The following is a 13743-nucleotide window of genomic DNA, read 5'->3' on the forward strand; positions in this document are numbered from 1 at the left end:
ATTGATAAATTCTTGATGTCACAAAGAATCAAGGGCTACGGGGAGAATGCGGGTAAGTGGAGTTGAAATGCCCATCAGCCATGATTGAATGGCGGAGTGGACTCGATGGGCCGAATGGCCTTACTTCCACTCCTATGTCTTATGGTCTTATGGTCTTATGGAACTTGAGTTTTGTAAAGGCACAAAATGTTTGCCATTATGCTTGGCCCATCCACCATTTTGTACCCTCATTGAAGTTGAATTTCATCTCTGTACTTCACAGTAATTTAATTTAAATGAGTGTACAAATAATCAATTAATTGGAAAAATAAGTAAGAGGTTACAAAGTGGCATTCAGAGAGATACTTATGTTGCAGTGGTAAGGTCCCTACCTCTGACCCAAGAAGTCTGAGTTCAAGTGCCACCTGCCCCAGCAATGTGTCATAATCTGAACAAGTAGGCTGGTGAAATAACACCTGACTCATATTTCTTTTAGAGAGTATTTTGGTGCAGTGGTCATGTTCTCCTGGTGATCCATGCTCTAGACAGTTCAGGTTCTGGTCCTACCTGTCCTGAGATGTGTCAAAACATGTCTGAAAATTAAAAATATAGGTCTCGGACAGATGACCTGACTTCAAGTCCTACCTAATCGAGAGGTGTGTAATAACATCTCAGACCAGGTTGATTAGAAATTTCCTAAAAGGCCATTCATGGCACAGTGGTAATGTCCCCACCTCTCGAGCTAGGAGGCCCAGATTCAAGTCTTATCTGCTGCAGAGGTGTGTAATGTAGTGATTGAAATGAGTTCAGCCAGGTGCACCTCATAAAACATGAGTTTCCTAATTGGGGCTTTTAACTGGGTCCAAGCAGGGTGCCCGAGCTGACAGAAATAAACAGAAGTATCGGGCCTTCCTGTGGTCTGGTGGTAGTGTCCCTGCCCCTGGACCGAGAAACCCATGTACAAGTCCAACATTTTCTGGAGATGTGTATTAACATCTCTGAACAGCTTGACTAGGAAAGATAGGTTAATGATGTAATGTTTAGAGGAATTTAAAAAAGAATTAAAAATGAACAGGAGTATCAGGGTTGGTCACTCTAGGAGCCAGCTCCAAGCTGGTGGGATCAATGTCATGTACTATACACATGTAAATAAAGGGTGACTTGGTGATGGGATATCGGCCCTGGTGGAGTTATTTCAAATAATATCTGAACAGGTCAATTAATAATATTTACGAAAACCATTCAGTTATGTCACAGTCAGTTAGCTTTAATTACTTGCTCATTCCAAAGTTGAAGTTGTGGTCAGTACCTGAGATAAATCTAATTTAGCAAGATTAATTTAGGATTAGATCCTTACACAACTAATGATAATAGCCTTGGATTGCCAGCTTGTTGAATAGATTGAAGTTCATATGCTTGTACAGAACAATTTTTCCCATAATTTAGACAACCTCATCATTATGAGTTGGTGTGGATGAATTGATTGTTTCTCCTCCTGCTGGGAAAACACAGTTAACCTCCAAAGATATCCAGTCAATGAACCTTTGTCTCAGTAGGGACAATGTATTCTTGAATCACTCAGTCGTGAGTAAATTTGCCTCCACTCTTGTAGCTGCTTCCAGACAAGCAAACTTATATTTTCCATGGAAAATTTACAAATCTGATTGACAAATCCAGTACCTGGTTGGTGGAAGGATATAACATTAGTTTGGATAATTTTCTATTCTGCACATTGGAGATGTTTTTTAAGAGAGATGGCCTTCTAAATTTATGAGACAAAGAACTCCTACACCTTCTGACAAGAATAAAATGAATAACTTAGTGGATAATGAGGAGTTTAATGTCAAAATCAGAATCTTGTATCATCTTTTATTACCAAAGAAACTTACCTTATTACTGTTTACAAATATATTAGAAGGATTCATCCCTTTTGGTAGCAATCACCTCACATGCTAGATTCATAAACTAATGAAGCGGTAGCACCGAGATGCAGGTTACTTACTCCCTAGCTTTTCAAGTCTTCATTGGCAAAGCATCTCATATAGACCTAAATAAGGCAGGATACATTTATCCCCTCTAACAAGTCACCTCATGATTGCGTCCTTGATGGTTTATTTTCTCCTGTTGGCAAGAACTTCTTTGTTGGTACAGGCTTAAGGAGTTTAATTTACATTACTTTTTTTCTGTCTCTGTGAGCATCATTAAAAATCTCCATTTGAGAATCCATTTAAGACTCCATTTAAGAAAGGGGATATTTTTCCTTTAATTATGCAAAGGTATTGTGAAGCAAGGCTGTAGTAAGGGATAAAGTAGTATTGAGATTTAAAAGAAGAATTTTAGTTTGACTTGCCAAGAGGCACTGAGGAAGATGGAAGAAATAGGGGTACTTTAGAATCAAGTATCTTTTATCATGCTAAGAGAGATACGCTGGAACATTATACATTTAATATTCCCTTAAATAAGTCAAAAATGGAGGGGGGTTTTCCTTCATCTGACTTTAGTTTCAACTGGGATCAAGTGTTTTTGTATTTCTCTAGTTGGAATCATACTTGGCAAATGATTGTCATTGTTAAATTCAATCGTCTCAGGTATAGACTCATAGAGTCTCAGAGTCATACAGCATGGTCCAACTCATCCATATTGACCAAGTTTCCCAAACTAAACTAGTCCCACTTGCCTGCTTTTGGCCCATATCCCTCTAAATCTTTCCTATTCATGTACTTTTCCAAACGTCTTTTAAATGTTGTGACTGTACCTGTATCTACCACTTTCTTAAGCAGATTATTCCACATTCGAACCACCCTCTGTGTGAAAAAGTTGCTCCTCTGGTCCCTTTTAATTCCTTCTCCTCTCACCTTAAAAATATGCCCCCCAGTTTGGAGTCACCCGACCCGAGGGAAAAGACCTTTGCTTTCAAAAATAGAAACTGGTGGAAAACCTCAGCAGGTCTGGCAGAATTTGTGGACAGAAGTCAGAGTTAATATTTCGGGTCCAGTCACCCTTCATCAGAATTGGCCTGTGCCAGGAAATCACTGTAGGAGTTCCAAAGGATAGATATTTTTCCTAATCAACCTGTTCAAGTCCCCTCTGAAGCAGGTGGGTCTTGAACCCATGCCTTTTGCCTCAGAGACAGGGATGGTACCACTATGCCACAAGAGTCTGGCTCCACAAGGTAGTCTCTAAGGCCCAACCATTTTTAGCTGCATCATCAATAACCATCCCTACATCATGAGATCAGAAGTGGGGATATTTTCTGCTGATAGGACAATATTCATTATCATTTGTACTTCTCAAATTATAAGCAATTTGTAGTAAGTCATATTTGTACCACTCAAGCACCAGGCAATGATCATCCTCAACAACAGAGAATCTAACCATCTTCCTTTGAAGTGTAGTATGGTGACTCAGTGGTTAGCACTGCTGCCTCACAGCAACAGGGACCTGGATTCAATTCCAGTCTCGGGCAGACTCTCTGTGTGGAGTTTTCACATTCTCCCCGTGTCAGCATGGGTTTCCTCTAGGTGCTCCAGTTTCCTCTCACTGTCTAAAGAATTGCAGGTTAGGTGAATTGGCTATGCTAAATTACCCATAATGTTCAAGAATGTGTAGATTTGGTGCATTAGTCAGGGGAAATGTGGAATAATAGGATAGGGGAATGGGTCTGGATGGGTTAGTCTTCAGAGGATTGGTGTGGACTTGTTGGTCCAATGGCCTATTTTCACTCTGTAGGGATTCTATGAATTACCATCATTGAATCAAGGCGATCACTTCACTCAGCTGGCTGGAGAGTAATCCAGAGTGATGCATTAATTCCTGCACCAGCTAAGGTTATCATGAACATCCCACCTTTGTGATCTTGCCCCTTGTCTGAGAAATGGTGATCCTCAGGTTAAGTTGCCACCGATCATTTTCATCTAATGAGAGAGCAGCTTGATTGTGACTTCACCTTACTTTTACACAACCAATATCCTCGGGATTACCATTGACCGGAAACTGAACTGGACCAGATATACATATACTGTAGCAACAAGGGCAGGTCAGACGCTCAGAATCCTATAGTGAGTAACTCATCTCCTGACTTTCCAAAGTCTGTCCACCATCTATAAGGATTAAAATAGAGACTGAGTTTCCCATTATTTATAAAAATGTTACACCTATACCTGAGGGTGAGTGTACGCATAGGAATGAGTATGTGTGATGCATTTTAATATTGGGTTGAGTGCTTGAGAATTAAATAACCTTTCTTTTAAACACAAAATTGCTTGCTGCTGATTAATTCAGTTGGAGATCTTACTCCAAAGATAAAAAAAAAAATCCACACTGCAGACAAAACAAGTAGATCACAGACAGGAAAGGGAAAATGTAAATTCTATTCATGGCAGAATTGAGACTCTTCCAGGATAAAATGCATTGCAAATGAGCCAAAGCTGACTTCGAAGGAAGATTCTAAGTAGTGGGAAAAGTAGCGTGGCTAAGATTATTGGAATGAAAACAAAAGAGATTGTTGCAGTAAGCTTTATGAATGCTAACAATAGGAAGTGAGATGATTTTGATGTGAAAGCACGTAGGAAACATTTAGGTTTAACTCAGCTAAAATTAACATCTTAAACAAAAAATATCTAAAAACCCAAACTAACCCAGTTGAACTGAATATACTTAGTAAAGCCTGGCAACCTGAGGTACTAAAGCAACTGGCTAAGTATCTTGATCTCACCTGAGAATCTGAAGGAATAGAAGTTTTGGAACAGGGAACAGACCAGGTTATCTTCACCAAATTTGCTGGGATGATCGGAGACTTGAGTAGGAGTTACCAAGAAGAAAGGAAAAGGAGAAAAATGAATCCCAAAAAGAGAAATGAGGCAGAGAGAGAAAGAGTGTGCATTTAACAGCTAGAACAGTTTGAAAGAGAATTACAGCCACAGAAAGACAGGAAACTGAGTCACATCAAGGCTGCTGGGAGAGCTTGACTTCACCTAGTGATAATTTAAGCATGTTTAGCTCAGAAACAAGCTTCATCTTCCTGAAATACTCCTGATACATTCTCACATTGCCAGAAATGGACGTGGAAATTTGATTCACAGCTTATGAAAAACTGGCTGTTCAGTTAAAATGGCTTATAAAGCCTGGTATGCTCCTGCTAGTAGGGAATATCCGCAAGGTTTATTGGAGATTCCTGCAAGTTATGAACAGTCAAAGGTCTCTGTTCTCAGTGCTTGTGAATCTGTACATGAAGGCATGCTATTGATTGTTCTGGAATGTCAGTCAAAAGCTCACAGACTTCACTGCAATCTCAGATAACTAAACAGCTAGCATTTGACTGCTGGGTCCAAGCCTGAAAAAAATGACCACGCCTACAAGAGTTAAAAAAAAGTAGTACTGTTTCAAGAGTTCAAAAACGATGGGGTTTCAAATGCCATACATGTAGTCATCATGGCTGAAAGACTTTAGTGGAGTGTTCCCTGGGTCTGCAGCCAGCCATTTCCAGAATGATGTGTTGGATGTTGGCCACAAAGGTGTGCTGTGTGAAAGGCCTGTCTTGATGCATTCGTAAATTTTTTTTAAAAAGGAATAAAACATGAAGTAGCTCTCATCACTCACCACTCCCAGGCCAACTTATTGCCAATCTGTGCCCACCACACACCACTCCTTCCCTCATCTCTACTCCCATTGATATTAAATCGTCTGAAGTTCAAAGTCTCTGTTGCAGGTCATTTTTGTTAAAAGAAACACCCTCATTCATAAAAAGATATTTGCTGCTGCTAACTTCCTTCACCTATGTAATACATTAAATGCTTTTGGTTAACAGGTTAAGTGAATAATTCCATATTTTAACATAAACATTGGAATTCATATTCTACTTCAAATTGTTTATAAATGAATCAAATTATGAAATGGCAGGCACCTGTCTGTGAAAATGAAAGGTTGTGAAATAAGCCATACAGAATATCCCAACAATAGAAGCCCTCAACCACATGCAAACAGACAAAGTGAAATAGCAACAATGATTTTTTAAGAACTGCTAATACTTTGACAATATTTTAAAGATTGAAAGGTTTTAAATGCCTTGACACTTCTGACAATTCCCTTAGACCAGCCCTTTTGATCATTTTAGCAGTTCTCTTTGCAACTCAGATGAGAGTTTAATGAGTTCATGTACTTTTTACACACATTCAAACCTACATTTAAGAATCTCAGAGGACACCTTGCCTCACCCAAAGAGAGCATCCAGGGAACAGGAGAATCGACGTTTCGGGCATAAGCCCTTCTTCAGGCGTCGATTCTCCTGTTCCCTGGATGCTGCCTGACCTGCTGCGCTTTTCCAGCAACACATTTCCAGCTCTGATCTCCAGCATCTGCAGACCTCACTTTCTCCTCACCCAAACAGAATCTTGCCTGTCCCAAAAGTGTCCCAGATCCATACCTAAGGGGGTATCTTTCTTATCCAAAAAATGATACCCGGGTTATACAAACAAATCCACAAAGTTTGGACTTGTTTCTACTTGGTCAACTCTGCATGCATCGCATTTTGAGCAACAAATATAGGCATGAGTTGATGCAGCTGTTGATTAGGAATTGTAGCTGCCTCTGTAAAACATATATATGCAAAACACAGCCTGGCCCCAACTCCAGCAGAAATGGGAGGTAAGAAGTTGAGGCTGGAACTTCTGTGATCCTCCACCATTTGTTTACCATAACACAGAGGCTTTCCACTGTCATGAAAATCCAAGCCTATTAAATGATGACTGCTCCCCAGAAATCATCACGGAGTTCAACTTTAACCCAACTACTAAGTACATTGATTTTAACGCTCCCAAAACCTTATGCACCAGTCGTGATGAATATTCACCAAATGACATGTAAATGGAGATTTTGAGAGAATGGGATATAACAGATAACTGTAGCAATGCAAAACTGTTTTGTGAACCTTTGAATACATGTGAAGAGCACATGTATACGTATTATTTTTGCCTAACAGGGAAGGCATATTTTTAAAAATTAATCGAAATTCAATTTTTTTCCCAGGCTTTGGAGGTTTTCCAAGTATATTCTGAATATCAAACTAACTTTTATATTTTAAAACTGGACACATGTTTGTCAAAGAAGGTTGTGTGACTATTTTTGTGGAGTTAAAACACACCTCAGTCTGAAGAATGAACAAAGGAACGTTGCAGACTGATGTGTATCAATGCCCCTTTCCTCAAAACTATTTCAAAGGATATTACTATCAAACTGAAAGGGTCATTTAAGGGCACAGGCACTGACTCTCTCAAACTCTCAAGGTATTGAAAACATTACAGGATGTTGGAGTCAATATACATACCACCTTTACTTGGAACATTTAAAAATCATATCATGAGGCATCCATGTTTTTACCCACTTTTACAATTAGTTAGAAGTTGTTTTGCAGTGAATTTCATGGAAAGCCACAAAACTGACTGCAAGCAATCCAAGTAGCCAGGTTAAGTAAAAGCAGTATTTTGAAAATGGGGAAATCTCAATAGAGACAAGGATTCCCCCAGTCTGTTCCAAGTAAACTTCACATGCTAAGAAATCTCCAAGAAATTCTTGGGCAGAAATTTCACAGCCTGCTGAGAATCCATCACTTCAACATTAAATATCAACTCTTTTCAAGAAACCAGGCCCGTTACATGGAAGATAGAGATTGTAAACCCAAAACTGGACTAATGACAATTTGTGCCAATATACAACCTTCACCTGTCGCTAACATTTGTGTGTGTACACAAAATAGAACAGTATGAAATATATTTATCTGCTCATTACACATTTTCTTTGACTTTTATAAGTCATAATTTTTAGACATGTACAAATGTTTAGTATTTATGTATGTCTTGATAAGAGAACATCAACATAATTTCCAAATTATGGAGAAAAGGAGGTAAATGGATGTTCAACATTAAACATCAACTCTTTTCTATGTATGTGGCACAGTGGCTCAGTGGTTAGCACTGCAGCCTCATAGCACCAGGGACCCAGGTTTGATTCCAGTCTCAGGCAACTGTCTGTGTGGAGTTTGCATGTTTTCCCTGTGTTTGTGTGGGTTTCTTCCCACAATCCAAAACTGTGCAGATTAGGTGGATTGGCCATGCTAAATTGCCCATAATATTAGGTGCATTAGTCAGGGAAAATGTAGAGAAATAAGGGGGTGGGTTACTCTTTGGAAGGTCGGTGTGAAATTGCTGGGCTGAAGGGCCTGCTTCCATACTGTAGGGATTCTAATTCTAAGCTCTAAAGGATTTCCTTTAAATGAACTGACATTAGAGGAACAAAGTTATAAAAGAGTGCTTTATTCGAACACTGCATTTACAAAGTGGTACAATCTGTACAACTAATTTTTATGTGCTTAAATTCTGTTTTCTTCCGGCAGGTTGTTATCCTGTACTTTGAGCCAAGTATATTCAGATGTATTCTTCTTCGATGGGTTCGTCTACTAGGCTTTGCAATTGTTTATGGAACTGTAACTCTCAAGCTGTACAGGTATTGTTTTCTTGCTATCCTACATCATTCGAAACTGGACTTTTATTTGTTGTTTACTAATGTACAGATGATTGTATAAGTATACAGGTTAAGATATTACTTTTGTTTAATTCCTTAACCCTTTATAAAGATTAAAATACTTCCAGTTAAGAAGCAAAACTGTCATGCATTATCAATGTTTTCTGATGAAACTGTTCAAAAATGTCATTACACACCTCTGGAGCAGGTGGGACCTAAACCGAGGTCTCCTGGCAAATAGGTAGGGATGCTGACACATGATATGTTTTTACATTGTCGTGGTCCTGGTGTAAAACCTCACCAACAATAAGGATATTTGGGAAAACTTCCCTTTTGAAGTCCAAGACTTTCCACACATTAATATTGATGGCAGGAAATTATGGTTGGTTTAGGCAAATTTACAGGATGTGTGTCTAGTAGCTGAGACTCTGCAATGAGGAGTTCACAGTATAATATTCTCCTTAAACATCAATATATATGTTTCAGCCATGCGTACGATATCATTTTGTTTGAAGTGTACTTAAAACTTAACTCTATATGTAAGTACAGAGATATTACAGGAAACTAGTTATGAATATTTGTTGGTCGGCAGGGAAATAAAACAAGGATCAACACATAAGTTCATATCCTAACAAATAAGTGTTGTACACTTATTGCTTCAACCTGTCTTTGCACTCTCTTATCCTACTGTCAAAAGAAGAGAATTCCTCACTCAATTCCCACTTGAATATCCAAGCTGTTCTTCAGACTCACTCTGACAGTGTGTGGCAGCCTTCTCAATACCCTATCTCCTCTAACCATTTTATACCGAGTCTGGATTTGACCTCATCCAGAAGATTGTTAAGCATAGAACAATATCAATCTAATTGTGGATAGTTCACAAGTTTCACTTTCATGAACCTCAATACACATGAAAATCAGAGATCGATGGCAAGTGACAAAGTAGATTTCACCTATTTTACACCAATCACCCAATTAAACTGATGTCTTGTGATATTTGCTCATGAAGAAAATCCCAAATCTGCACTAGTATACTCATTTTACAATTTTAAAATCTTATTTTTCGCACTGACATTTCAAAGCTTGATACAACTGTTGTGCAACTCATTTCTTTAAGGACAATCTTGACTTTGTTGTAGCTTAGTTGGTGACAGAGGATTTGGCTCCAAAGCAGACATCAGATCAAGTCATCCGGCTGGAGTCTGGTGGGAACAGCAGGAAGGAGCGGAACTGGGGTTCAGAGGAATTCAGTCGAGCAATGTGAGACTGAAAGAGAGCACTGTTTACAGCAGGGAAGCAAATTTAGCAGAAACCAGGGGGCTGGTCTTTGACAAAGAGCCACATGATTAATCCAGACAATAGAGGCTATGCTGTACATTTTGTACAAAGTGTAGCTACACAATTTAACAATCATATTTGACAGAGTATTTTTATGCTGAAACATGCTCTGCATTTTGAAACGTTATGCTGCTGATATAAGAACACAGTGCAGTTCAATCAGAGCTGAATACCAAGGACATGGTCACAATTTATGGATTCACAATGTTATTTCACTTATGCCTTGGAGAATGGATTGTTCCACAGGCACACCTATGCTTCTTCTGAGCGAAAGCCTGCTTTTAAAGAATCTGAGATATGGGGCTTGATCTTTAGCTCCTATCAGGACTGGGATCGGATTTTTGAGGAGGCAGGATGGGATAAGCAGCAGGGCTCTACGCATGAGACCAAATGTTTCATGATTTTACATGATTATGTCTTGTAAGATCATGGGTATAATTAACAGTAACTTGTACTCCAGAAATAGCCATGCCCATTGCCAAGCTATTCCAGTATTATTGTAACACTGATATCTACCCAAAAATGTGAAAAGTTGCCCATGTATGTCCTGTACTCAAACAAAATGTCATGATGTGGAGGTGCCAGTGTTGGACTGGGGTAGACAAAGTCAGAAGTCACATGACACCAGGTTATAGTCCAACAGGTTTATTTGAAATCACAAGCTCTTGGAGCACTGCTCCTTCATTAGGTGAAGTGAAGGGAAGCACACAGCCACAAAATTTGTAGGCAGAGAGATCAAAAGATAACACAAATGGATGAATGGAGAGTTAACAGGCTGAATAACAAGTCTTTACAGGTGATCAAGAATGTCAGGCAGTGTGAGTAAAATGTCAACAGCTGAATAGCAAGTGAAAGGATGACCTATGATCTGACTAATAGATGCAGAGAAATAATTACAAAAAATTTAAAATAAAACTAGAGCCAAATCAAATAGCTGGAATAACATGATAGGTATAAGAGTTGCATGTCGAGGGTCTAACCAAAGTTACAAGTAATCCAAAGCGGTATAAGTTATTTAAGGTAGAGAGATCATTTCAAGTTATCAAGGTGATGGTGTCAAAATAACATAGTAAGGAAGATTTTACAAATAAAGAACAGTATGGTGGGGTTATAGGTAGTGTGACATGAACCCAAGATCACGGTTGAGGCTGTCCTTGTGGATATGGAACTTGGCTATCAGCTTCTGCTCGATGATCTGGCATTGTTGTGTATCTTGAAGGCTGCCTTGGAGGATGCTTATCTGAAGATTAGAGTCTAAATGTCCTTGATCGCTGAGGTGTTCCCCTACTTCACCTTCATCTGACGAAGGAGCAGTGCTCCAAGAGCTTGTGATTTAAAATAAACCTGTTGGACTATAACATGGTGTTGTGTGACCTCTGACCTTGCCAAAAAAACAGGATAAGTTCAATTCAACCAATAATCACACTTTCAGTGATGGAAGGTTTCATCAACAGTGCGGTCAAGTGGCACATACTCAACAATTTATCTGCTCACTGACTCAATTTGGCTTGTACCAGATCTACTCAGAGCCTATTTCTCATCACAACTTTGGTCCAAACATGTGATAAAAGAGCTGAACTCAAGACGGGAAGTGAGGGTGACTGTTTTGAATATCCTTTGTGAGAATAGGTTGCATTTGGGAATCCGAGCAAAACTAGACTCAATGTGAATCGAAGGAATCTAATGGTGAGAGTCATGCCTGAGTGGGTGAAAACTCATCAGATGGAATATACTGTGGGTTAATGTGAGTCCATCCACTTTGAACACAATTTAAATGGAGAAAGATTGCAGGAATGTAAAAGGGGTGGAAGGGTTGCATTACTGATTAACAAGAATGTCACAGCTGTACTAAGAGAGGACATCTTGGAGGGTTCATCAAGGGGATTGGAGTTTAAAATAATGAGCAGATGGAGACCCTATTGAAACTTGTAAGATTCTTAGGGTCCTTGATAGGGTAGGGGCTGGCAGGTTGTTTTCCCTTGTGGGAGAGTCTAGAACCTGACAGCTAAATTTCAGAGTAAATATTCAACCATTTAAGATAGAAAGAAGGAGGAATTTCTTCTCTCAGAGGGTAGCAAATTTGTGGCATTCTTTTACCACAGAGCATTATCGAGACTCGGTTGTTAAGTGTATTCAAGGCTGAGAGAGACAGATTTTTAATCAGTAAAGGAATCAATTTCCCTTGGGGAAAAGGAAATTATGATGCTATCAGACAGGAGTTGGGAAGTATAGGCTGGGAGCAATTGTTCCACAGAAAGGGCACAGCAGACATGTGGAGACAATTTAAGGAGCAGTTGTTGCGAGTGATGCACAAATTTGTTCCTCTGAGGCAGGTAAGAAGAGGTAAGATTAAGGAACCTTGGATGATGAGAACAGAGGAACTACTTGTCAAAAGGAAGTAGGCAACTTATGTAAGGTGGAGGAAGTGATGATCTAGCACATCTTTAGAAGATTACAGGCTTACTAGAAAGGAGCTCAGAAATGGACTGAGGAGAGCCAGGAGGGGGCATGAGAAAGATTTGGCAGGGAGGATTAAGGAGAACCCAAAGGCATTGTACTCATATGTGAGGAATAAGAGAATGATCAGGGAGAAGGTAGGGCTGATCAGGGATAGCGGAGGGAACTTGTGCGTGGAGTCTGAGCAGATAGGGGAAGCCTAAGTGAGTTTTTTGCTTCAGTTTTCACAAAGGAAAGGGAACTTGTTATAAATGAGAACTTTGAGAAGCTGGGATACAGTCTTGACCAGATCAAGATTGATGAAGTTGATGTGCTGGAAATTTTGGAAAACATGAAGATTGATAAGTCCTCAGGGCCAGACCAGATTTATCCTAGGCTGCTCCAGGAAGCAGGAAGGGAGGTTGTTAAACTGCTGGTGAGGATATTTGCCTCCTCACTCTCAATGGGAGTCGTACCGGAGGATTGGAAGGAGGCGAATGTTGTTCCTGTTTTCAAGAAGGGCAATAGGGAAATTGCTGGCAATTACAGACCAGTCAGTCTTACGTCTGTGGTCAGCAAAGTTTTGGAAAGAATTCTGAGGGATAGGATTTATGACTATTTGGCAAAGCATAGTGTGATTAAAGGCAGTCAGCATGGCTTTGTGAGGGGCAGGTCATGCCTCATAAATCTTATTGAGTTCTTTGAGGAGGTGATAAGACAGGTCGATGACGGTCGAACAGTGGATGTGGTGTATATGGATTTCAGCAAGGCATTTGATAGGGTTCCCCATGGTAGGCTCATTCATAAAGTTGGGAAGTATGGGATACAGGGAGATTTGGCTATCTGGATTCAGAATTGGCTGACTGACAGAAGGCAGAGAGTGGTTGTAGATGGAAAGTATTCTGCCTGGAGGAGTGTTGAGTGGGGTCCCACAGGGTTCTGTTCTTGGGCTTCTGCTCTTTGTAGTTTTTATAAATGACTTGGATGAGGAGGTTGAGGGGTGGGTTAGTAAATTTGCAGATGACACAAAGATTGGAGGTGTTGTCGATAGTATAGAGGGCTACTGCAGGCTGCAGTGTGACATAGACAGGATGCAGAGCTGGGCTGAGAAATGGCAGATGGAGTTCAACCTGGATAAATGCAAAGTGATGCATTTTGGAAGGTCAGTAGACAATAGACAATAGACAATAGGTGCAGGAGTAGGCCATTCTGCCCTTTGAGCCAGCACCACCATTGTTATGATCATGGCTGATCATCCTCAATCAGTATCCTGTTCCTGCCTTATCCCCATAACCCTTGATTCCACTATCCTTAAGAGCTCTATCTATCTCTTTCTTGAAAGTATCCAGAGACTTGGCCTCCATTGCCCTCTGGGGCAGAGCATTCCATACACCCACCAATCTCTGGGTGAAGAAGTTTCTCCTCAATTCTGTTCGAAGTGGCCTACCCCTTATTTTTAAACTGTGTCCTCTGGTT

The 13743-nt window shown here is 39.9% G+C and overlaps 1 protein-coding gene across 1 annotated transcript in view; it reads left to right on the forward strand.

The window, feature by feature from the left end:
* Positions 1-13743, forward strand: part of gpr158a (G protein-coupled receptor 158a) — a 674726-nt gene that overhangs the window by 538862 nt on the left and 122121 nt on the right. Inside the window, exon 6 of the mRNA XM_043690479.1 lies at positions 8366-8475. Coding sequence (XP_043546414.1) covers positions 8366-8475 — 110 coding nt within the window. The remainder of the gene's footprint in view (positions 1-8365; positions 8476-13743) is intronic.

Source organism: Chiloscyllium plagiosum, chromosome 5 (assembly GCF_004010195.1).
Source record: "Chiloscyllium plagiosum isolate BGI_BamShark_2017 chromosome 5, ASM401019v2, whole genome shotgun sequence".
In the NCBI taxonomy this organism is placed as follows: domain Eukaryota; kingdom Metazoa; phylum Chordata; class Chondrichthyes; order Orectolobiformes; family Hemiscylliidae; genus Chiloscyllium; species Chiloscyllium plagiosum.